The following is a 23883-nucleotide window of genomic DNA, read 5'->3' on the forward strand; positions in this document are numbered from 1 at the left end:
ATCATTTCTATAATAAAGGAAAAATGCACCTCAGTCACAGGGATCACACAGATGATACAAGTTCTAACTAGTATCAATAATATAACATTCACAAAACAAAATTTCAACAATATTCTCTAAAGTGATTTTGAGGGGCTCCGGGCTGGCTCAGTTGGTGGAGCATGTGACTCTTTATCTCAGGGTTGTGAGTTTGAGCCCCACTTAAAAAAATAAAATCTTAAAAAAATTTAAAAAAAAGTAATTTTGAGAGTCAGCACTATTTGTAAGAAACCATGACCTGGTCTAGCCACTGATTACACACTTGTCTTCATTTTCATTTGCTTTCATTATTTAAAAAAAAATTACATTTACATGGTTCAAAAGCAAAAGTCACAAAAGATTATATGGTGTCTCATACTCCTACTCCTCCTACCCACTCCCTGAAGGCAACTAGTGTTACTAGTTTTCTGGGTGTCTTTACAAAGATACTGTATGCAAACACACAAGATGTGTACATTTACTCTCTTTTCAACATCCTTTTGCTTTTTACATAAATGGAAGCATATGTACACTGCTTTGCACTCACTTTTTGTACTTAACATATTTTGGAGAACATCTTTATACGGAGAGCTTTGTAATTATTTCTTTTATATCTACAGAGAATTTCACTTTAAGGATATACCACAATCTAACCACACCTATCTCTTACTACTATAAATAATACTGTAATTAACGACAAACAATATTTGTTTATTAAAAAAGAAAAAACTTGTCCAAAATATAAACTGTCATAACAATACGGTTTTCTTTTTAATGTTTATTTAATTTTTGAGGGACAGCACAAGTGGGAGAGGGGAAGAGAGAGAGGTAGAGAGAGTCCCAAGCAGGCTCACACTGTCAGCGCAGAGCCTAATGCTGTGCTTGAACTCACTAACCCCAAGGTCATGACTTGAGCCAAAATCAAGAGTCAGACACTTAACTGACTAAGCCACCAAGGCACCCCTATTTTTTGTAAATATTTATTTATTTTGAGAGAGAGCACAAGTGGGAGAAGGGCAGGGAGAGAGAAAAGAATCCCAAGCAAGCTCCACGCTGCCAGCACATAGCCCCATGTGGGGCTCGATCCCAGGAACTGAGGTAAAATCAAGAGTCAGTCACCCAACTGACTGAGCCACCCAGGTACCCTGAGAGGAGTATTTAAAGACCCCTGCAATATAAAGCAATTCAAAAATTGATGTAAGAGTGGCACCTGGGAGGCTCAGTCGGTTAAGCGTTCGACTACAGCTCAGGTCATGATTTCGTGGTTTGTGAGTTCAAGCCCCATGTTGGGCTCTGTGCTGAAAGCTTGGAGCCTGGAGCCTGCTTCGGATTCTGTGTCTCCCTTTCTCTCTGCCCCTCTCCCACTTGCACTCTGTCTCTCTCTCTCAAAAATAAATAAACAAAAAAAAATTTTTTTTAAAGAATTGATGTAAGGAAAAAACAACTCCTCCCTTACAAAATATTCTAACTCCCTTAGAAATACTCTCACGACTACAGCTGCACAATCTGGAACTAAGCATCACTTAGCAGTAATTATAAGGTGCTGATTCTAAAAGCCATGGTGGCCCTTTACGAGAGATCAGCTTATCACTGAAAATATCCATGCAAAGCAGCACACATGCTCCTTGCTTATAAGAACAAAATTTGAAATTATATTCGTGTATTTGTTCCAAGATTTATTCACATTTCAGATGTAGCATTAGAATGAAACAGGAGTATGTCTGTAGATAAGAGAAGAAAAGAAACCTGGTTTAAAGCATGTGAAAAGCAAATAAAAACCGAAGATAAGAAATTCTGTAAAAAATGAGAACACTTAAAATGTTTCCCAAACCTATTGTTCCATCTTCTAAAAATAGTCTGAGCCAATTTATACTAGTCAAAAAAAGAATTCTGATAAAACAGAGGAAGAACTGGATAAAATGTTGCCTAAAAAAACCTAAACCTTAATTCAGAACAGAGGCATCCTGAGGCAGCTTTCTTATTACTTATCTATTGCTAAATACTAATCATTCTAGGGCCTTTGTCAACTGCTTGATACGCATTATTTAATTTTCCCAGGTAAAGAAAGAGAAGTGTAATGAGTAATATCCCCATATTTGGCTTAGAAAAATAATACAAAATAGTTGCAATTTTTCAACTATTTGGTGAAGTGGTTCTCAAATGAAAAATAGTAGATATTTTCCAAACCTCTGGAGCAGGTGTGCTAAACTGCTGCATGCAGGACAATTATCTGGGGTCTTTAAAAAGCCTCTTAAATGCTTGGCACCCATCCAGGTGGATTTTAAGTTACCAGTTTAAAAGTTTATTACAGTAGTAGTACACGGTGGTGATGAAGCACAACTCCAGCAGCACCACAGGAAGATACAAAATCAAAAATACAAGTCCTGCTGACTCAACTCCCCACAGATAATCACTGCTATCAATTTCTTCTGCTCTCTCTCTCTCTCTCTCTATTCCTCGTGTGTGTGTGTGTGTGTGTGTGTGTGTGTGTGTGTATGTGTGTCTGTGTGTGTATGCCCCTACACATTATGTATTTTTAATTTACAAAGGAGCACATCTAGGCCCACGGTGATCTTTCAATAGCTGCCTAGTATTCCATTTTTTAAAACATATTATCACTTATTTAAGCAGTCCCTTACTGATATTCAAATTCTCTCTCTCTCAAGGGCGCCTGGGTGGCTCAGTTGGCTAAGCGTCCAACTCTTGGTTTCCGCTCAGGTCATGATCTCACAGTCAGTGAGATCAAGCCCGCATCTGGCTCTGTGCTGACAGTACCAAGCCTGCTTGGGATTCTCTGTCTCCCTCTCTCTCTGTCCCTCCCCCACTCACATGCATATGTGTGTTTGCATGTGCGCTCTCTCTCTCTCTCTCTCTCTCAAAATAAATATTTAAAAATAAATAAGCCTGGGGCGCCTGGGTGGCTCAGTCGGTTAAGCATCTGACTCTTGGCTGTGGCTCAGGTCATGATCTCACAGTTTAAGGTTCAAGCCCCACATCAGGCCCTGCACTGACAGTGTGGAGCCTGCTTGGGATATTCTCTCTCTCTCTCTCTCTCTCTCTCTCTCTCTCTCTCTCTCTATCTCCCTCTCTCTGCTCCTCCCCCATGCTCTCTCTCTCAAAATAAACTTTAAAAATAAATAAACAGCTAAATTTGTGGTAATTTGTTATATAGCATTAAAAAACCTATACAATCCAAAAAAAAACCAAAACCAAAAACAAAACACCTATATAATCTGCATGATAAATTCCTAGAAGCCAAATTGCTGGGTCAAAAATTTTTACAGAAACTCCAAAACTGCTGTTCAAATACTTTATAGCAATTTAAACATTCACCAAGAGATCTAACTTTAAAAAAAAATTTCCTGGTTATTACCTACTGATTTGAACTGTTTATTCTAATAAGTCCCAAGGGCTGGAATGATCTGTAGAGCAAAAGCCCACTTGTAGCTGACTGTTCTGTCAGAGGAATTTTTTTTTTTTTAATTTTTTTTTTTCAACGTTTTTTTATTTATTTTTGGGACAGAGAGAGACAGAGCATGAACGGGGGAGGGGCAGAGAGAGAGGGAGACACAGAATCGGAAACAGGCTCCAGGCTCCGAGCCATCAGCCCAGAGCCTGACGCGGGGCTCGAACTCACGGACTGCAAGATCGTGACCTGGCTGAAGTCGGACGCTTAACCGACTGCGCCACCCAGGCGCCCCAGGAATTTTTTTTTTAAGTGTTCATTCTCTAAACTTTTTTGTAATAAGAATGACCTTTCCTTTCAGGATCTACTAGGAGAAAGGCCATCATTACAACTGTCATCTTCAGTGTAGGAAGCTATGGTAACGAGAGTTAATATGAGCATATGAAACACTACCAAGTTGTATTAATTAAAGGGATTTTGGGGCCAAGGATTGGATAAACTCTTGAGTCTCAGAAAACAAATTTAAAAGTTTTTTTTTTTAAGTTTATTTATTTATTTTGAGAGAGAGACACAGGAGGGGCAGAGAGGGAGAGAGAAAGAGAATGCCAAGCAGACTCTGCACAGCGACTGAGTGGAGTCTGATGTGGGGCTCAAACGCATGAACTATGAGGTCATGACCTGAGCTGAAATCAAGAGTCGCTCATTTAACCGAGTGAGTCACCCAGGATCAGTTTTTTTCAACTTTGAATATTTTGGGGGGAATAAAACTTTAAATATTTTATAATAGATTCCTCCAAGATAATCATTGGAATAGGACACAAAGTGAAATCTGATCAAACCATCAGTTATATGACAATAAAACATTTGTATATATTTATTATTATTTGAGGAAAGAAGCAGATTTTAGAGCCAGACAATATCCAAGAATTTAGTTCAGCTTCCTTATTTTATACAGAATATACTAAATTTTAGGAATGAGAAAAGGTAAAATTTTGTGGTTTTTATTTCAGTATTTTCTTTTCACCTTATATAAAAATATAAAACTTCATTAAAATATAAACTGATATATAATCTTTTTGGAGGACTATTTAGAGTATGTATCAAAAAGTCTTTTAAAATGTTCATGCTCTCTGACTTAGTAATTCTCTTCTGAGAATTTGTGCTAAGATACAAAAGTCCTAGATGATCATTCATTTAACAAATTAATTCAACCACTATTTTTATTTTTATTTTTATTTATTTATTTTTTTAACGTTTTTTTATTTATTTTTGAGACAGAGAGAGACAGAGCATGAACGGGGGAGGGGCAGAGAGAGAGGGAGACACAGAATTGGAAGCAGGCTCCAGGCTCTGAGCCATCAGCCCAGAGCCCGATGGAGGGCTCGAACTCACGGACCGCGAGATCGTAACCTGAGCCGAAGTCGGACGCCGAACCGACTGAGCCACCCAGGCGCCCCACAACCACTATTTTTAAACATCTCCAATGAGTTATTAGATACTATTCTGGAAAAATAACAGTGGATAAAACATGTCATCATGGAATTTAACTTACGGCAGGATAGAAAAACAACAAACAAATAAATATATTTTTTAAATATAAATTTAATTTTTTTAAAGAATACTAAATAAAAAAGTTTTAAATGATTATTTATTTTTGAGAGAGAGAGAGAGACAGAGAGACAGAGAGACAGAGTGCAAGAGAGGGAGGGATAGAGAGAGAGGAAGACACAGAATCCAAAGCAGGCTCCAGGCTCTGAGCTGTCAGCACCTAGCTCAACGTAGGGCTCGAACTCGTGAACCACAAGATCATGACCTGAGCTGAAGTCAGACACTTAACCAACTAAGCCACCGAGATGCCCCTTGAATATAAATTTTATATAAAAATATATATATATAAATTTCAGGCGTTGATGGATACCATTAAAAAAAAGACAAGGTATGAGAGTAAAATGATGAGATCTTTAATTTAGAAAAAGGAACCAGGGAAGAAAGTCTCTGAGGAGATGACAAGAATGAAGTAAGGATGTAGGTCTTATATATAAACAGATAGCTATCTGGGAAGACAAGAAACAATAAGCACAAATGCCCTGGGGCAAGTTCTCTCAAGCCCAATTTAGTTACCATCACACTGAATGTTAAGAGTCAACTGTGAGTGCTGGTCAAAGAAATGTGCCAGTTTTTTTGGGTTTTTTTTTCAAATGGTTTAGCAATGGTTTGCCTTTCAAAAAAATTCTACCTTAATAATAAGCTTTTTTTACTAGTACAGTATGATTTATAGTTGGAAACAACAGAAATGTCATACAGCTGTTACTAAATTGGCTACATATATGATAGTGCATTAATAAGATGAAATACTTTTAAAATATTATAATAACATTTTAAAATCATGTTCAAAGATATTTAATGGTACTTAATGATTTAATTAGAAAAAGTTATTATAGGGGCGCCTGGGTGGCTTGGTCGGTTAAGCGTCCGACTTCGGCTCAGGTCACGATCTCGCGGTCTGTGGGTTCGAGCCCCGCGTCGGGCTCTGGGCTGATGGCTCAGAGCCTGGAGCCTGCTTCCGATTCTGTGTCTCCCTCTCTCTCTGCCCCTCCCCCGTTCATGCTCTCTCTCTGTCTCAAAAATAAATAAACTTAAAAAAAAAAAAATTTAGAAAAAGTTATTATATAAAATGTAAAGAGCAATTTATTAAACAGTACATTTAATAGTCTAATTTTTTTGAAAATATGTATAGATACATATGTATTTCAACTATTTCATGATAGGTTTTTATATATGCAGAAAAGAAGACTATATCTCAAATAGTGAGATAATAGTTATTATTTTTAAGTGGCATGACTATGGACAACTTTTATCTTCTTTGGACTTTTCTATGTTTTCCAAATATCCCAAATGTATTACATTACATAATAGGAAGAAACCACAAAAGATATTTTCAAAATAAATGTCTTAAAAGGTAGAATCTTGGTTCTTATCAGAAAATAAACAACAGAAACCATTTGGGTTCCATTAGTTTCTTTATTTGGTTTCCGTGCGATTCATTTTGGGACTGACAAAAGGGTAACTAAAAATGTTATGGGGCGCCTGGCTAGCTCAGTCGGTAGAACATGGGATTTTCGATTTCAGAGTTGTGAGTTCAAGCCTGTGAGGGGTAGAGTTTACTTAAACAAACAAAAAGGTTCTGGAAAAGTGATCATACTTACATTCCTGTTTGAAGGTGAAATATTCTGTAAGATGCCTGCACTCATGATTTCCTCGAAGCAGAAACACTGTTTTGGGATGATTAATCTTTAAACTCCACAAAAACAGCACACACTATAAAAAGACAAACATAAGGATAAATTTTTATTTGTGACCATGACAACGCACAAAGACAATTTACGTGAATTCAAATGACTTAAATGACTTGTTGTAATGGCATATCTAATTGTCATTCCCAAACTGAAACATGAAACCTTCCAGCTTTTTGAAAGGAACAAGCTGTTGCCCTAGACTCCAACAGAGCATAGAGTAGACTTCATAGATACCTTTCCTTAATTTCTATTTCCACGGTTTTTCCAAGTATCTAGAGCTCTGTGACAAATCCACCCCCATATAAATATATATATATATATATATCCCCATATATAAATATATATATACATATATCTTAAAATCTGTATTTTATTTAATGAGGAAACACCAGAGAAATTTCCACTAAATAAGGAACTAGACAAGGATATCCACTATCTCTGCTACTATTCAACACTATATTAGAGGTATTGGCTAATTGAATTAGACAAGAGAAATCAATTAAAAGCTTAAGAATGGGTAAAGAAAAAAATAAAACAACTCTATTTGAAGATGATATGATAGTATACCTGAAAAACTCCAGAAAAATCAATGATTAAACTAATTCAAAAAATAAAAGAATTCAGTAATAAGGCAGGATATAAAATTAATATCCACAAACAATAAATAGGACACATGGTGGAGAAAACTCCATTTGCAATACCAGCAAAAAATACTAAACACACAGGAATAAATTTAGTAAGAAATGTGCAAAACTAATACCAAGAAAAATTTAAAAATCTCCTGGAAGACACAAAAGTAGGCAAGAACAAATGAAAAAACATTCCTTGTTGGATAGGATGATTCAGCATCAGTTCTTCCTAATTTATAAAACCACTGCAATTCCAATACCAACAAGTTATTTTATGGAGTTAGATAAGTTGATAATAAAATTTCTGTGGAAAAATAAACATGCACGAACAGCCAGGAAAAAACAAAAAACAAAAACAAAAAACACTGAAAAAGAGAAATATAATGGGGAGAGGGGCCTAGCCCTACTGGATATTAAAAGATACTGTAAAGCTTCTATAATTGGGAGCACCTGCGTGGCTCAGTTGGTTGAGCATCTGATTTTGGCTCAGGTCATGATCTCGAGGTTCAGTTCCTGAGTTTGGGCCCCAGCATCTGGCTCTCTATTGTCATTATGAACCGGACTTCAGATCTTCCCTCCCTCTTTCTCTCTGCCCCTCCCCCTCTCCTGCTTGTTTCTCTCTCTCTCAAAACTAAAGATTTAAAAAACTTTTTTTTCATTTTATTTATTTGAGAGAGAGAGAGAGAGAGAGAGAGAGAACACGAGCTGGGGAGAGGGGCTGAGGGAGAGAGAGAAAATCCCAAGCAGGCTCCATGCTCAGCACAGAGCCCATAGCAGAGCTCGATCCCACGACCCTAGTATCTTGACCTGAGCCGAAATCAAGAGTCAGACGCTCAACCAAGTGAGCCACCCCCATGCCCCTAAAAATAAATAAACATTTTTTTTAAATCTTAAAAAAACAAAACAAAACAAAACAGTAGTACTGGCACATATAGAAATAAATATACCAGTGGAATAAAACAGTCCAGAAATTAATCCAAGTACATACAATATTGGTATATAATAAAAGTTAGCATCCTAAGTCACAGGGGGTAATGATGGACTTCTCAAAAAATGCCTCTGGGACAACCGGTGGCATTTCAAAAAAAAAAAATAGATCTATATTTCTCACATAATACATAATGAATGACAAATGGATAAGGGAGATAAATGTATCAAAAAACAAATATATCAAAATGAAGTCATACAAGCTCTGGAAGAAAAAGTGCTGAGTTCTTTATCCTTTAGTGTAGGGGAAAACTTTATCACTAATGACAAAAAACCAAATGCTTCTCGGCCTTTTGGCTAAGATAAAGTGTACTAATGACGAAAAACCAGAGGCAAAAAACGGATAAATTTGACTATCTACAAATAAAAATAATTTGCACAGTAAAAAAAAATATGGCGAAAACTGATAAAACAACATATTCATTTAACTTTTGACCACTTCTAGAAGCATACCCTAAAGATACACTTCCAACAATAAGAAAATACATATGCACAAAGTTGCAGTGTTGCTTATAATAGCAAAATTTTAGAAACAAACTAAATAACTATACATAGGATGTAAGGCTGAGCAAACACAATAAAGTACCATGAAGCTGAAAGAAAGAAAGAAAGAAAGAAAGAAAGAAAGAAAGAAAGAAAGAGAGAAAGAAAGAGATAAAGAGATAAAGAAAGGGAGAAAAAAGAAAGAAAAGAAAGAGAGAGAGATCTCTATAAACAGATTTGGAGCAATTTCCAAAATATACTGTGAAGTGAAAAAAAGCAAAGTACAAAAAAGTATGCTACTGTTTCTGTAATAAAGAAAGGATGTAAGAGATCCACATGTATTTACTCATTTGTGCAGAAGAAATACAGGAAGTATAAATCAGAAACTAGAGACATCAGTTACCTACAAAGGGCACAGAGGAAAGGGGTGGAAAGAAGGGAGCACTGAGAACACTTTAAGGGGGATGAGCAGGGTACAACACTTCTCAAAGCATACCTTTTTGGATAGCTTTGATTTTCTACAACAGTAATGTTCTACATGTGCCTCCACAAAACAGGTAATCAACCAGCATGTGAAAGAAACCCAAAATAGAATGCAAACAAGTAATAAACCTAATTGTATTATAAACGAAAAACAAAGCAACAAAGGAGGGTATGGGGAAAAAAGAACCCAAGTAACTTTGGAAAACAGCATTTTGACTGCATACTGCAAGGTAAAGACACAAAGAAATATACACAAATACTGTATCTCTAGTTAGTGAATCTGTTTTCAAAGCATGATTTGGCTGCTATATACCTACTTTGTGAGTATACTAGAATTGACCAGACACGTGAATATATTATAAATCATGAGAGTAGGAAAGAGGTAAGGTTAGGCTGAATCTTGTGAATTTGGACTGAAATCAAAACTCACTTTTCTAAGGGTATATACAGATAGATAAAGAAACAGATAAAAATGTGGGTATATGTGCAGCTTAGTATGCTTATATGTATTTCCTAGCTCCTGATGAAAGGGACTAGAACCTCAAAATCACTATATGTATTGATTTTGGGACTACAAATAAATTTTAGCAGGGAGGCATGTATGCAAAAACGGAATCTGCAAATAATGAAGAGCAATCATATATACTAATAATGAAGTATACATATTGATGAAGTTTTGGGGTGATGGTGGGGTGGTCTGGAGCCAACAGCCAAGAAATTCTTGAGGACGTCTTTGGTGCAAAAAGGTGATTTTATTAAAGCATGGGGACAGGACCCATGGGGCAGAAGAGCTGCACTGTGGTTGTGATGGGTTACTGATTATATGATTATATACCCTCAAGTTGGGAGGGGGTCAGGTATAGAGTAAGTACCTAAGGTATTGTGGAAGCAAGGTTTCCAGGACCTTGAGAGGCCAGCTGTTGCTAGGGAAATGCCATTTTTTACCGTTTAGTAAAACCGTAGTCATGAGACCTTTCAGATGTATGGGGGGTGGGCATTAAGCTTGGAGTATGATTGCCAGCATATATCTTGGGGCACTTGAGATAAACAAAGTAGATTTACAGGATCCTGGAGGTTGAGATAAGGTTAAACTAAGATTCTCTTTTGCCCCTAGCAAAAATGTCATCCTTGAGGCAGCTGGGATCCTAGAGGGAGGTCACTCTGCTGGTTTCAAGGACTTGTCAATGGGCTGCAGGCAGCATGGAATTTAATTTTTCATTTGCCTTTGCTTCCCACATTACCATGGCAAGCCCTTTAACCCCTTTCCTTTGTTCTTGGGTAGCCAGGAGTGTCCACAGAATATCACGCATACTCCACCTGAGGTGGGAGAGGGGGTGCTTTAGCCTGCATTTTGCCCTCAGCTTGCCACACACTCCCTCATTACATATCTCAGTCTCAAAACACACGCAACAACTGACAGGACTATGGTAAGAATCAGTAATAACTGTAGTTGGCTCTTCTGAAACACCCAAAAAGTAACTCCTAGTTCAAGCAGACAAAAGTAATGAACGTCACAGGGAACAATTCAACAGAGAATGCATTAAGTTTCAAGTATACACAAGACAGTCATAAAGGGGTGGTTGGCTGGCATAGTTGGTAAAGCATGTAACTCTTGATCTTGGGGTCATGAGTTCAAGCCCCATTTGGGTGCAGAGATACTTAAAAAAAAAAAAAAAAAAGATAGTCACAAAAATCTACTAGGTATCTCATCACAAATAGAGTCCCCATAAATTCCAAAGAATGAATATGTCCAGGTTATGTTCTCTAAATAATTACACTAATAAAATCAATAACAAAATATTAACTTTATGAAAAAAATCTTGCATGACTAGAAACAAAAAACATACTACTTCATTGTGTTAAGGTTAAAGAGAATCTTAAAATATAAACTACTGAATGATAATAGAAACAATACGGGTCAAAATCTGAAGGACCCAGATAGAGCAGCACTTAAAGGGCAAATGTACACTGATAAGTACATTTATTTTTTAAAAATAGATATGGAAATATGCTGGTAAATGCTTAACCTATATCTTAAAGGTCATATAAGAAACTCTTAACAGTGATTATAAGAGTGGAATGGCTAACATGTAAGGAGATGCTTAATTTCATCAGTAATTGGAAAAATATTACTTGAAACATAAAATACTATTTTATACCCATCATTTTTGTAAATATAGAAAATGAGATAAAACCAAATTCTGGAAAGAGGGCTATAAGGAAGTATGAACTCTTAGCTGCTACAGGCAGGCGTATAGATTAGTACAGCTATTCTGAAGAGGAATCTGTGATGGTCAGTTCAAGTATGGAAGGTATATACCCTTTTCTCTGTCAATCCCACTCTTGTACATAAGCCACAGAGAAACTAAAACATGGTACCATCGGTAGATTTATATTTTTATGAATATTCATAACAGTAATGTTCATAGAAAAAAGAAACTGGAGGCAACCTAGGTGTCCACCATTGAGAATAAAGAACTAAAATGTCATAGATGTATACTATGGAATACTCTACGGCAAGCAGAAAGCAACGACTGAGAGACAGCAACTTGGATAGATCTTAAAAACATCATGATAGACAAAAACTCAAATCAACAGAAACAGGGCCATAGCGTGGTCACATTCATCTCAAGTGTAGTGCATTAGCATCACATGGGAACTTGTTAGAGACAGAGATTTTCAGACTCCAGGAATTCTGGGGTGGGGCCCAGCAATCTGTTTTTGAACAGGTGCTCGAGGAAATTATGATGTATGCTTGAGTTTGAGGACACTGAACACTACCATATTTATGTAAAATTAAAATACTTTTATCCACCAAAACCTTACATATTATAAAATTAGCGTAATGTATTATATGTCTTCTGAGGCATATACCAAATATAACAAAAACATATATAATGGCAAGAGGGGGAAAATATTAATAGAGATCATAGATAAGAAAAAAATAAAGCAGAGAGGGACTTTGCAATGACTAGTAATAAATGTGTCATGATCTGAACAGCTTGATGAATTTAACTGAGATTTTCCCACCTCCCCAAAAAAAGGTTTCAAAATTCTAAATCCAGATGCTTCCCAAAATGCTTAATTTAAATCACCAATGTCTCTTGCCCATGCTTACAGGATTAGATTCCTAACTGGCCTCCCTGTACCCACTCTTAGGCTTCCACAGTTTACCACAAACCAGCCAGAGTGACTGTTTCAAAACATACATGTGAATATGTCACTCCCACCTCAAAACAATCTCCAATGGCTTCCTTTCGCATTCAGGATAAAACCCAAACTCCTTACTATGGTTTCCAAAGCCTGATATCATCTAACCCTTGCCTATCCCTCTGACACATTGCCTACATCTCCCCCCCTACTCATTTTTCCATCTAGCCAAACTGGCCTTGTTACTATTCCTGGACTGCATTAGGCGTGCTCCAGCCTCAGAGCTTTAATACTTGATGTGTCCTCTGCTGGAATGTACTCACCCCTCCCCCACCTCCCATCAGGTAAGCAGGGCTCACTCCCTCAGGTCATTCAAGTTTCTCTTCAGATGTTACCTCCTCAGATAAGCCTTCCCTAATCTCCATCTAAATTAGCTATCCTTGTGGGCTCTTTTAGTCCCTTACCCTGATTTGATTTTCATAACACTAAACAAATACACAATGCTGCCCCTTTCACTAGAAAACACAGTAAAAGACTTGGCTTTGTTTGTTCACACCCATCCCCAAAATTTAACAGTGTCTCCCAACAGAGGTAATACTGACTATGTGAAAAGCATGATCCTTTGTTGTTTAGGAGTTTCTGCATATTGCAGGATGTTTGTTTCCCTGGACCCAGCCCATTAAATGCCAGTAGGACCCGGACATCTCAGTGAATCAAGACAGTTGAGCATCCAATTCTTGATTTCGGCTCAGGTCAAGATCTCATGGTTCATGAAATCAACCCCCACGTTGGGCTCTGCACTTAGCATGGAGCCTGCTTAAGATTCTCCCTCTGCCTCTCTCTCTCTCTCTCTCTCTCTCTCCCTCTCTCTCTCTCTCTCTCTCAAAAAAAAAAAAAAAATCTCCTTTAGCCCTTTCTCTTATTGAAGAATCAATTAAAAGAAACTAAAATTTAGCTTGCCCTACCTCAGAGTAAGTAGTTTATAATAGGTACAAATGAAGAAGGGATGTCAAAAAGCTCAGAAGTAAGTGAAACTTTACTATTTTGTTTTGTCAATGAGATTTGGATCAGTCCCTAAATGCCAAAACTCCTTAGTATTTGTACTAATCAAAGCCTGCATTGCTTCAGGAAAGACATATGCTTCCTCTGGGCATGAAAAAAATCATCTTGCCTTGATTATTTCACACAGGCTCAAGGAAAACAATTATTAAGTATAGAAAGAAAATATAAATACAGTGAATAAAGTTCTGTGAAAACAATGAGGCAATATGTATCAAAAATCTTTAAAATGTTCATAGTCTGGGGCACCTCGGTGGTTCAGTCCATTAAGTGTCTGACTCTCAGCTCTGGCTCAGGTCATGATCTCACTGTCATGGGATAGAGCCTCATGTCGGGCTCTGCCCTGACAGCGAGGAGCCTGCCTGGGATTCTCTCTCTCCTTTTCTATCCCTCCCCCACTTGCTTGTGCACTCGCGTGCTCTCTTCCTCTCTCTCACAAAATAAATAAACTTAAAAAAAATAGAATGTTCATAGTCTTTCATCCACTTCTTTTACTTATAAGGATCTAACCTAAGTAAATATCAGAAATGTTATTAATTCAGAAAGGTATTAACTGTAGCAATATGCAGAAGTAACTAGAAAACATCCACTTACATTACAAGTGATAAATATCCAATTAACAATTGTTTAAGCCATAAAGACATTAAGTATCTCATGAAACAAGAAATCTGGAGGTAAGATGTCCAGATTTAGTGTACCAGCTTAATGCTGTCACCAAGAAACCATGTCCTCTTTCCCTCTATGATCTGTAATTCACAGGTCTGCTTTTCATCCTTAGCACCTCCTCATGATCACAAAATGAATGCTATAGTGTACCCACCCACATTTGATATGATGTAGTTAAACAGGGGTTCAGAAACTTTCACCTTGCTCGTCTTTTCATCTGGAAACGAAGTGTTTCAAAGTGTGTGTCAGCACGCATGCGCACGCGCGCACACACTCACACACCTAAAAAGCACCCAGCAGAGTTCCCTTTATATATTACTGGGCAAAACAGAATCCCATGTTTATCCCTAGACCAATCACTGGTGACAAGGAATGGGTTTATATGACTAGCTCAGACCAACCAATTCATTCCCTGGGGCTGGGTTAAGGGCTTCCCCAAAGTGAAATCAAAGGTTTTCTCTGAAACCCCAATCTCACTTATCTGAAAAAAATAGAATTTTGATAGTAAGGAAGGAGAGAAAAGATAGGCAGCAAGCAGTATCAACAAACCAAACATCCAAAAATAAAGAATAGTGAAGTAAATTCTGATATTTTTACCATTAACCACAGAGAAAAGTGTTTTCAATACAATGCTGAGTGGGGAAAAAAAGACTACAAAAGGAAATGTCCAAAATGATTTCAATTTTCTTTAAAAAAGGATAAATACAAATGTAAAAGAAGAAAAAGGACTGCAAGAAAATACAAGATGTTGGGGCACCTAGCTGCCTGAGTCAGTGGAGCATGCAACTCTTGGTCCAGCGGTTGGGAGTTACAGCCCCACATTGGGTGTAGAGATTACTTTTAAAAAATAATTTAAAATCTTAAAGAAAAAAAAAAGAAACTATAAGATATTAACAGTGATTATATGTGATTTATACAAGTTTTTGTTTTCTTAGAGTCTACATTTCCCAATTTTTCTACAAAAATGAACTATTTACAACAACAAAAATGTAGTAAGGACTCCATTGCCTTATTTTCATCCATTTGACAAAAACAACATACTCATACTTATCAAGGACACTGATAAAAAAAAAACAAAACTGTGATCCAGTATATACCTATATCATGCTGGACTAAGCTGTAGCCTACAGAAGTTTATAACCTTGGTAGTTTATAAGTAGGTGACTTCCAACTAACACTATATACACCCTGAATTTTAGTTTTAAAACTGGTATAAAATAGCATTGTCACTTTAATGTTTTGATCCATTTACCTCTTAAGCTATTCCAGAAAAATCCTTTAAGTTAGTCAAACGTCAAATAACAGGATAAAGCCAAATACAAACTATGATTTATTAACATTCATTCATTGAGCAAATATTGATTGAGTGCCAATTATGTGTCAGGTACCATGCTAGTATGCTAGGTCTTAATATGAAGAATATTGCAGAAAATTAAACAAGCACTTTTATACAGTATTGAAAAATCTAGTTACAAGTGCATCTTTTCTAACAGACTGTCAGCTCCTATAGAAAGCATTAATCTTAAAAACAAACAAATAAAAATAGAAAGCATAAATCTTATTCATTATTTTATCCTCAGAGCCTGCCATAAAGTTGGCAATCAGGAAACATTTGTTGATGAATGAGGAAAAAATATGTAACAGAAAATATTCTGAATATAGTATGTGCGTACAAAAATCATTATGGAGTTTTTCAGTGTGTGCTTTATACTGAATGTATTAATGCATTGAAACTATTTGTAAATATGTCAGTTAACAACAACGAGAAGATGATTTGGCATAATATTATCTTTTTAAGAAGTTGTTTCATTAAATATAATGACTAATTAAAAATTCAGTAAGTTCTGTATTCTTCTCTTCAGCCTCTAAAACCTCTTCATGCTGGGGTGCCTGGTGACTCCATCAGTTAAGCATCCAACTTTGGCTCAGGTCCATGATCTCACGGTTTGTGAGTTCCAGCCGTGGAACTCTGGGTGAGCTTGAGCCCAGCTCTGGGCTCCATACTCTCCCTCTCTCTCTGCAACTCGTGGAATTCTCTCTGCCCCTCGCTCACTGGCTCTCTCTTCTCTCAAAAATAGATAGATAGATAGATAGATAGATAGATAGATAGATAGATAAAACCTCTTCATGCTAATCAATACCCAAAGAAGTAAACATTCAATGTGTCTTTCAAACATCCACATTTTTGATTGTCTCTTGAAACATGATGTGAATAGGAATTAGAAAGCTTTTCCTTTTTAGACTATGTTTGCTTCCCTTTTTATTTTATTTATTTATTGAACTACAGTTGACATACAATATTAGCTTTTGGTGTACAACATAGTGATTCAACAATCCTATATATTATGCGATGCTCACCACAATAAGGATAGTTATCACCTGTCACCATATGAAGTTATTACAGTATTTTGACTATATTCCCTGTGATGTACATTTCATCCACGACTTATTTATTTTATAACTGGAAGTCTGTACCTCTTAATCCCCTCTACCTATATCCTGACTTCCTACTCCCCTCTCCTCTGGCAACCACCAGTTTGTTCTTGGTGTTTATAAATAAGTCTGCTTCTGTTTTGTGTGTTCACTTGTTTTGTTTTATAGATTCCTTACCTGAGTGAAATCATAAGTATCTGTCTTTCTTGGACTTATTTCTCTTAGCATAATATCCTCTAGGTCCATCCATGTTGTTGCAAATGGCAACATTTCATTCTCTTTTATGTCTGAGTAATTTTCTATTATATTATATCCATTATATATATTTATTACATCTTATTTATTCATCTATCAATGGACAATTTTTTAATTAAAAATTTTTTTAATGTTTATTTTTGAGAGAGAGAGAGAGCATGAGCAGGGGAGAGGCAGAGAGGGAGACACAGAATCCAAAGCAGGCTCCAGGCTGTTGGCACAGAGCCTGACTCAGGGCTCAAACTCATGAACCGTGAGGTCATGACCTGAGCTGAAGTCAGACAATTAACTGAGCGACCCAGGTGTCCCTACCAATGGACACTTAGGATACTTGGAATAGAGAAGCATTTCAATGATACAGTCTGCAGGTATCATCTCCACTCATCTCAGGTACGTACTTGGAGACCTTGGGAATTTACTGAGCAGCGGGGCAAGAAGATAATTTTCTTAGCTTCTACCATTAACCTTTGTCCTCACAGATGACACTAAATTAATTTGGGGCACTGGCACATAACTCTGAACTTCTCTGATTCATCAATTTAGACACATCTATTTAACTAAAGAGTTTCTGCCAGCTTTAGAATAACCACTGCTTCTTTAAGCACTAGGTGAGAGAGTTGACTTGGATTTAGGAGTGATGCTGCACAAATAAACTTTTAACCACTAGAAACACACTAAATACACTGAGACCATCACACTATGAGGGAGAGGCAGGACTAAAGACTACAAGAACAGCAAGCGGACTCAATTTCTCATCTCATGCTTATTCTTGGGCACATTATAAATTCAATTACCTGTACTATTTCAAAAGTTACTTGCCTTTTATTTGCCAAGCATGTACAGCTAAATCAATTGATATTAAATATGAATATGGTTCCACTGTACTCAAGTCTTTGCATGATGTTCTAAAATAGTTTTATTTTTTATACACAACAGCTTATACTTTAATTCCAATCATTTTTTCTCTTCATTCAGTTTTCAAAATACACGAAAGTAAATTTTGAGTTTCCATTAACTTCATTAATTTTAATCATTTTTTTTATTCAATGAACATTTATTAAGTGCTTACTATGCATAACAGTATCAAAAAGTATTCCTACAGTAAACTAAGTGCCTGGTGGTTTAGCATTGGAAGTTAATCTAAGAGTAAATTACAGCCCACCAGCTTGTGGTTTTAGAATTAGTGTCTGCTAATCCAAATCCTGTTTAGGGTGAATAGCAATTTATGCCATTTATATACAGCCTGTACACTATCTTCAAAGAGGAAAGGTTGGTAAACATTTGACTTACCTGCAAAGCTGGGTTTAATATAGCCCCTTCTATATGTCTACCACATATAGAAGCTACAAGAAGGAATAGAACTTTCTTACACCAATGAAAACATTTTTCTAACACCTTAATTACTAAAAGTAACAAGGTTTATAAGTTCTGCCAGTGTTCTCATTTTAATTTCTTCTACCGAAGAACAGAAAGCAAAGTTCTAAAAAAAGGTAATGAAAGTTCCCACGTATCCAATTTAATTTTTACCTCTATACTGAAATAGCCTCTGTCCACATAGTCACCCAGAAAGAGGTAGCGTGTGTTAGTAGGTGATCCTCCAACTTCGAACAACTTCATCAAGTCAAAGAATTGTCCATGAATGTCACCACACACTAGGAAAAAAAGGGCATAAGGTGAGGTGAAAAATGATGTCTTAGAAGAGAAAGGGCAGTACATCAATAAGATCACAGTTTAACTTTTAACTGAAATCACTTTAGCTTTTGACTGGACTGTTCTATAATTGTAGTCAATCTATCAATACTGAATAGTCCCATAGGAAATATGAGATATTTTAAGTTGTATTTCTTCAATAAACAACAAACAATCCTAAGACTACCTCATAATTCCTAGAAAAATTATCACACATTTTAGTTGGTTATTTGTAATAATTTTTCAAATAAGCTCAAATCTAAGTGCCACCCAAATATTTCTCATACCTGTGATTGGAGAATCTAGTTCTATCATAGTCTTCTCTTGTCTCAGGATAGCAGCCCCATCATTGATTATCTTTAAGGCTACTTCCTCTTCCAGTCGCCCTTCCTTCACCAAATGGTTTCTTAAGACATCAATTTTAGGTTTCCCATTCTCAAATACTTCCTTCAAAGTAAGCCGTTGGGTTGGAGGAAAGGGGACAGCTAGAAAGAGAGAAAAAGTAATTCAAAATACTTAAATGCATAGAGAACTGTGAACCCATTTTTTTTTTAATGTAACAAATTAAACCTAATACATCACATGATTTCAAATCCACAGCAACAGAACCATGTGGGGGAAAAAAATCTAAGATACTATATGTTACAGAAGATCGATTCTAATTTTTAAAAAGGCCACAAAGTCAAAGTCAGTGTGTGGATGTATGAATTATACTGTTTTACATATAAACGTCAAAGACTTGAAGCCGATTCAGAAAATAAACTAAAAAATAGGGGCGCCTGGGTGGCTCAGTCGGTTAAGCGTCCGACTTCAGCTCAGGTCACGATCTCACAGTCCGTGAGTTCGAGCCCCGCGTCGGGCTCTGGGCTGATGGCTCAGAGCCTGGAGCCTGCTTCCCATTCTGTGTCTCCCTCTCTCTCTGCCCCTCCCCCATTCATGCTCTGTCTCTCTCTGTCTCAAAAATAAATAAACGTTACAAAAAAAATTAAAAAAAAAAACAAACAGAAAATAAACTAAAAAATAAAGAACTAGATGATATGAGTTATCTTTTACTTATAGAAAAAGTATTAAAACTGAAACTGTGGTTAAAGAAAATGAAAGGAAAGAAATTTCAACACTAAAGGGTATTTATTTTTCCAAAGAACTGGCCTAATGGAATTGTGTTTTAAAAGTCTGACTTCAGCTCCTGATCGGGGCAATCACAGATGTATACTTTATTATTAAAAGGTAGCTGCTTAATGGGAATGCAAGCTGGTGCAGCCATTCTGGAAAACAGTACAGAGGTTCCTCAAAAAAACTAAAAATAGAACTACCCTACGACCCAGCAATTGAACTACTAGGCATTTATCCAAAGGATACAGGGTGCTGTTTCGAAGGGACACATGCACCCCCATGTTTATAGCAGCACCATCAACAATAGCCAAAGTATGGAAAGAGCCCAAATGTCCATCGATGGATGAATGCATAAAGAAGTGATATATATATATACACAATGGAGTATTACTCGGCAATCAAAAAGAATGAAATCTTGCAATTTGCAACTACATGGATGGAACTGGAGGGTATTCTGCTAAGCAAAATTAGTCAGTCAGAGAAAGACAAATATCATATGACTTCACTCATGTGAGGAATTTAAGATACAAAACAGATGAACATAAGGGAAGGGAAGCAAAAATAATATAAAAACAGGGAGGGGGACAAAACAGAAGAGACTCATAAATATGGAGAACAAACTGAGGGTTACTGGAGGGATTGTGAGAGGGGGGATGGGCTAAATGGGTAAGGGGCACTAAGGAATCTATTCCTGAAATCACTGTTGCACTATATGCTAATTTGATGTAAATTTTAAAAAATAAAAAATAAAATCAAAAATAAATAAATAAATATTAAAAAAATTTTTTTAAAAAGGTAGTTGCTTAAAGTATTACTGATAATAAGCAAACACTAACTGGATGGAGCTATTTCTGAGAATTACTTGCTATAGTAACACAGCATAAACTTGAGAAGAATAGATAAAGAAGGTCTAGCTGTGTTTTCTAATCTGAAAATGCTAAACACTAATTTCAGTTTATGCTGGGTATAAAGTTAATCTAATATGGTGAATTACCAACTTTAACAGAAAAAACCTTTGACATTTTAGACTGGACCATCATTTCATTTACCTACTCTACTGTATAATGTATTCTAATTCTCTATGATCTAATATCCACAAGCCTATAAACCATACATTTAAACAAGGGGTTCATTGTAATTTGTGATTTATGCCTGATGGTTCCACTTCTACTTTTATGAAAGTGTTATTAAGAACCAAGTTAAGGGAAGCAAAAATAATATAAAAACAGGGAGGGGGACAAAACATAAGAGACTCTTAAATACAGAGAACAAACAGGGTTGCTGGATGGGTTGTGGGAGGCAGGATGGGCTAAATGGGTAAGGGGCATTAAGGAATCTACTCCTGAAATCACTATTGCACCATATGCTAACTTAGATGTAAATTATAAAAAATAAATTAATTATAGAAAGAAAAAAACATTAAAAAAAGAAGATACATGAACAGTCAATAAGTCAATAAAAGATCTTTAACATCCCTAATCATCAGGGAAATGCAGATTAAAACCACAATGAGATACCATTTCATACCAAGTAGAATGATTATAAGAAAAACACAAAAACAGAACAGAAAATAAAAAGTATTGGAAAGGATGTGAAGAAATTGGAAAAAAACAAAAACAAAAAAAAACCCAAGTTGGGGCACTTGGGTGGCTCAGTCAGTTAAAGCGTTCAACTTTGGCTCAGGTCATGATCTCACAGTTCCTGAGTCCAAGCCCACCTACATTGGGCTCTGTGCTGACAGGGCAGAGAGAGCCTACTTGAGATCTTCTTCTGTCTCCCTCTCTCTCTCTCTGCCCCTCCCTCACATGCATATTCTCTCTCTCTCTCTCTCTCTCTCTCTCTCTCTCAAAAATGAACATTTAAAAAAACCTAGAAAAAAAAAAAAGAACCAAGTTGAGGGGTGCCTGGGTGGCTCAGTCAGTTAAGCAACTGACTCTTAATCTCAGCTCAGGTCATGATCTCACAGTTCATGAGTTTGAGCCCACATTGGGATCTGCGCTGATGGGGCAGAGCCTGCTTGGGATTCTGTCTCTCCCTCTCTCTGACCCTTCCCTGTTTGTGCTTTCTCTCTCTCTTTCAAAAGAAATAAATAAACTTAAAAAAAAAAAAAAAAAAGAACCAAGTTGAGGGCACCTGGCTGGCCGAGTCTGTGGAGTGTGTGGTTCTTGATCTCAGGGTTTTGAGTTGAAGCCCCATGCTGGGTGTAGAGGTTACTTAAAAATAAAATCTCTAGGGGTGCCTAGGTGGCTCAGTTGGTTAAGTGTCTGACTTTGGCTCAGGTCATGATCTCACAGCTCATGGGTTCAAGCCTGAAGCCTATTTAGGATTCTGTGTCTGCCTCTCTCTCTCAAAAATAAATATTAAGCCATCCATTGATGAATGGATAAAGAAATTGTGGTTTATATACACAACGGAATACTACGTGGCAATGAGAAAGAATGAAATATGGCCTTTTGTAGCAACGTGGATGGAACTGGAGAGTGTTACGCTAAGTGAAATAAGTCATACAGAGAAAGACAGATACCAAGTGTTTTCACTCTTATTTGGATCCTGAGAAACTTAACAGAAGACCATGGGGGAGGGGAAGGAAAAAAAAAGTTACAGCGAGAGCCAAACCATAAGAGACTCTTAAAAAAACTGAGAACAAACTGAGGGTTGATGCAGGGTGGGAGGAAGGGGAGGGTGGGTGATGGGTACTGAGGAGGGCACCTGTTGGGATGAGCACTGGGTGCGGTATGGAAACCAATTTGACAATAAATTTCATATTAAAAAATCACAATCAATCAATCAAATAAGTTCAAATTAAAAAAAATAAACATTAAGAAAAAAATGTTTAATAAAAATTAAAAAATAAAACCTCTCAAAAAAAAGAGAGAGAACTAACTTGAGGGGTGCCTGGCTGGCTCAGTCACAGGAGCATGCAACTCTTGATTTTAGGGTTGTGAGTTTGAACTCCACATTGAGATTACTTAAATAATAAAAAACTTAAAAAGAAAAAAAAAAACAAGTTGAAATCTACAGGCACTATAAAAATTTTAGACTTGAGGGGCGCCTGGGTGACTCAGTCGGTTGAGCATCCGACTTCTGTTCAGGTCATGATCTCACGGTCTGTGAGTTCAAGCCCCATGTCGGGCTCTGTGCTGACAGATGAGAGCCTGGAGCCTGCTTCGGATTCTGTGTCTCCCTCTCTCTCTGCCCCTCCCCTGCTCATGCTCTGTCTCTGTCTCAAAAATAAATAAAAACATTTAAAAAAAAATTTTTTTAATTTTTAGACTTGAAAATTCAATGTAAGTTTCATCATGCTCCTAGCTACAACTTGACTAATTTAGGCAATTCAAAGCTTATTGAAAAAATGTAGCTATCCAAACAGCAAATATTACTTTGAGAGGACCACATATATCCCAGTTTAATCAGGACAGTCCTAGATTTCCACTGCTGTCCTAGCATAACTGTTAATAGCACCCCCTTTTACTCTCACAAGTATTCCAATTTGAAAGATAAATCAGTTTAATTTGTGTTAATTTGTATAAGATATTATGATGAATCTTTTATTTATTTATCTGGTGAGTCTTTAAGACAGAGTGAAAGGTAAGTCCTAAACAAACTTACTTAAATTTTTACTAAAATGTAATGGCAATATGGTTGTGGTTAACAACAAAAATCCTTTATAGTTTAGAGATTCTTACTGAAATATTTTCAGATGAAATTATATGCTATTTGGAATCTGCTTCACAACAGTGGGAGGACAGGGAATAAGCAGGGGTACAGATGAAAAAAAAAACTGGTAAGGAGTCAATAATAACTAGTGAGGCTGGATGATGTTTACTTGGAAGTTCATAATACTATTCACTCTACTGTTCTAATATGGTTGAAATACTTAGCATAAAAAGGTGGAAAAGTTGCCCAAACTAAGAGTATATCTTTTCTTTTAAGTGTATTTATTTTCAGGGAGAGCAAAAGAGAATTCGTATATGCATGCAGGCATGAGCGGGGGAAGGGCAAAGAGAAAGGGAGAGACAGAATCCATAGTCAGCATAAGGCCCGACTCTGAGCTTGATCCCATGAGCCATGGGATCATGATCTGAGCCTAAATCAAGAGTCAGACACTTAACTGACTGAGCCATCCACGTGCCCCTAAGAGTGGAAGTCTTAGAGAAACTTTCTTTAGAGAAACTTACATGAGGTTCAATCAAGAGATATACTTAATCGCTTGTTT

At 36.7% G+C, this 23883-nt stretch overlaps 1 protein-coding gene across 3 annotated transcripts in view; it reads right to left on the reverse strand.

Annotated features, from left to right (window-relative positions):
- The window catches only part of PPP3CC (protein phosphatase 3 catalytic subunit gamma), a 99914-nt gene that overhangs the window by 41383 nt on the left and 34648 nt on the right, over positions 1 to 23883 (reverse strand). For all 3 annotated transcript variants that reach the window (XM_042983277.1, XM_042983278.1, XM_015542788.2), the window contains exons 2-4: positions 18842 to 19039; positions 18393 to 18517; positions 6631 to 6742 (exon numbers count right to left, since the gene is read on the reverse strand). In XM_042983277.1, the coding sequence (XP_042839211.1) occupies positions 6631 to 6742; positions 18393 to 18517; positions 18842 to 19039 (435 nt within the window). The remainder of the gene's footprint in view (positions 1 to 6630; positions 6743 to 18392; positions 18518 to 18841; positions 19040 to 23883) is intronic.

This window comes from Panthera tigris, chromosome B1 (genome assembly GCF_018350195.1).
Source record: "Panthera tigris isolate Pti1 chromosome B1, P.tigris_Pti1_mat1.1, whole genome shotgun sequence".
Classification (NCBI taxonomy): domain Eukaryota; kingdom Metazoa; phylum Chordata; class Mammalia; order Carnivora; family Felidae; genus Panthera; species Panthera tigris.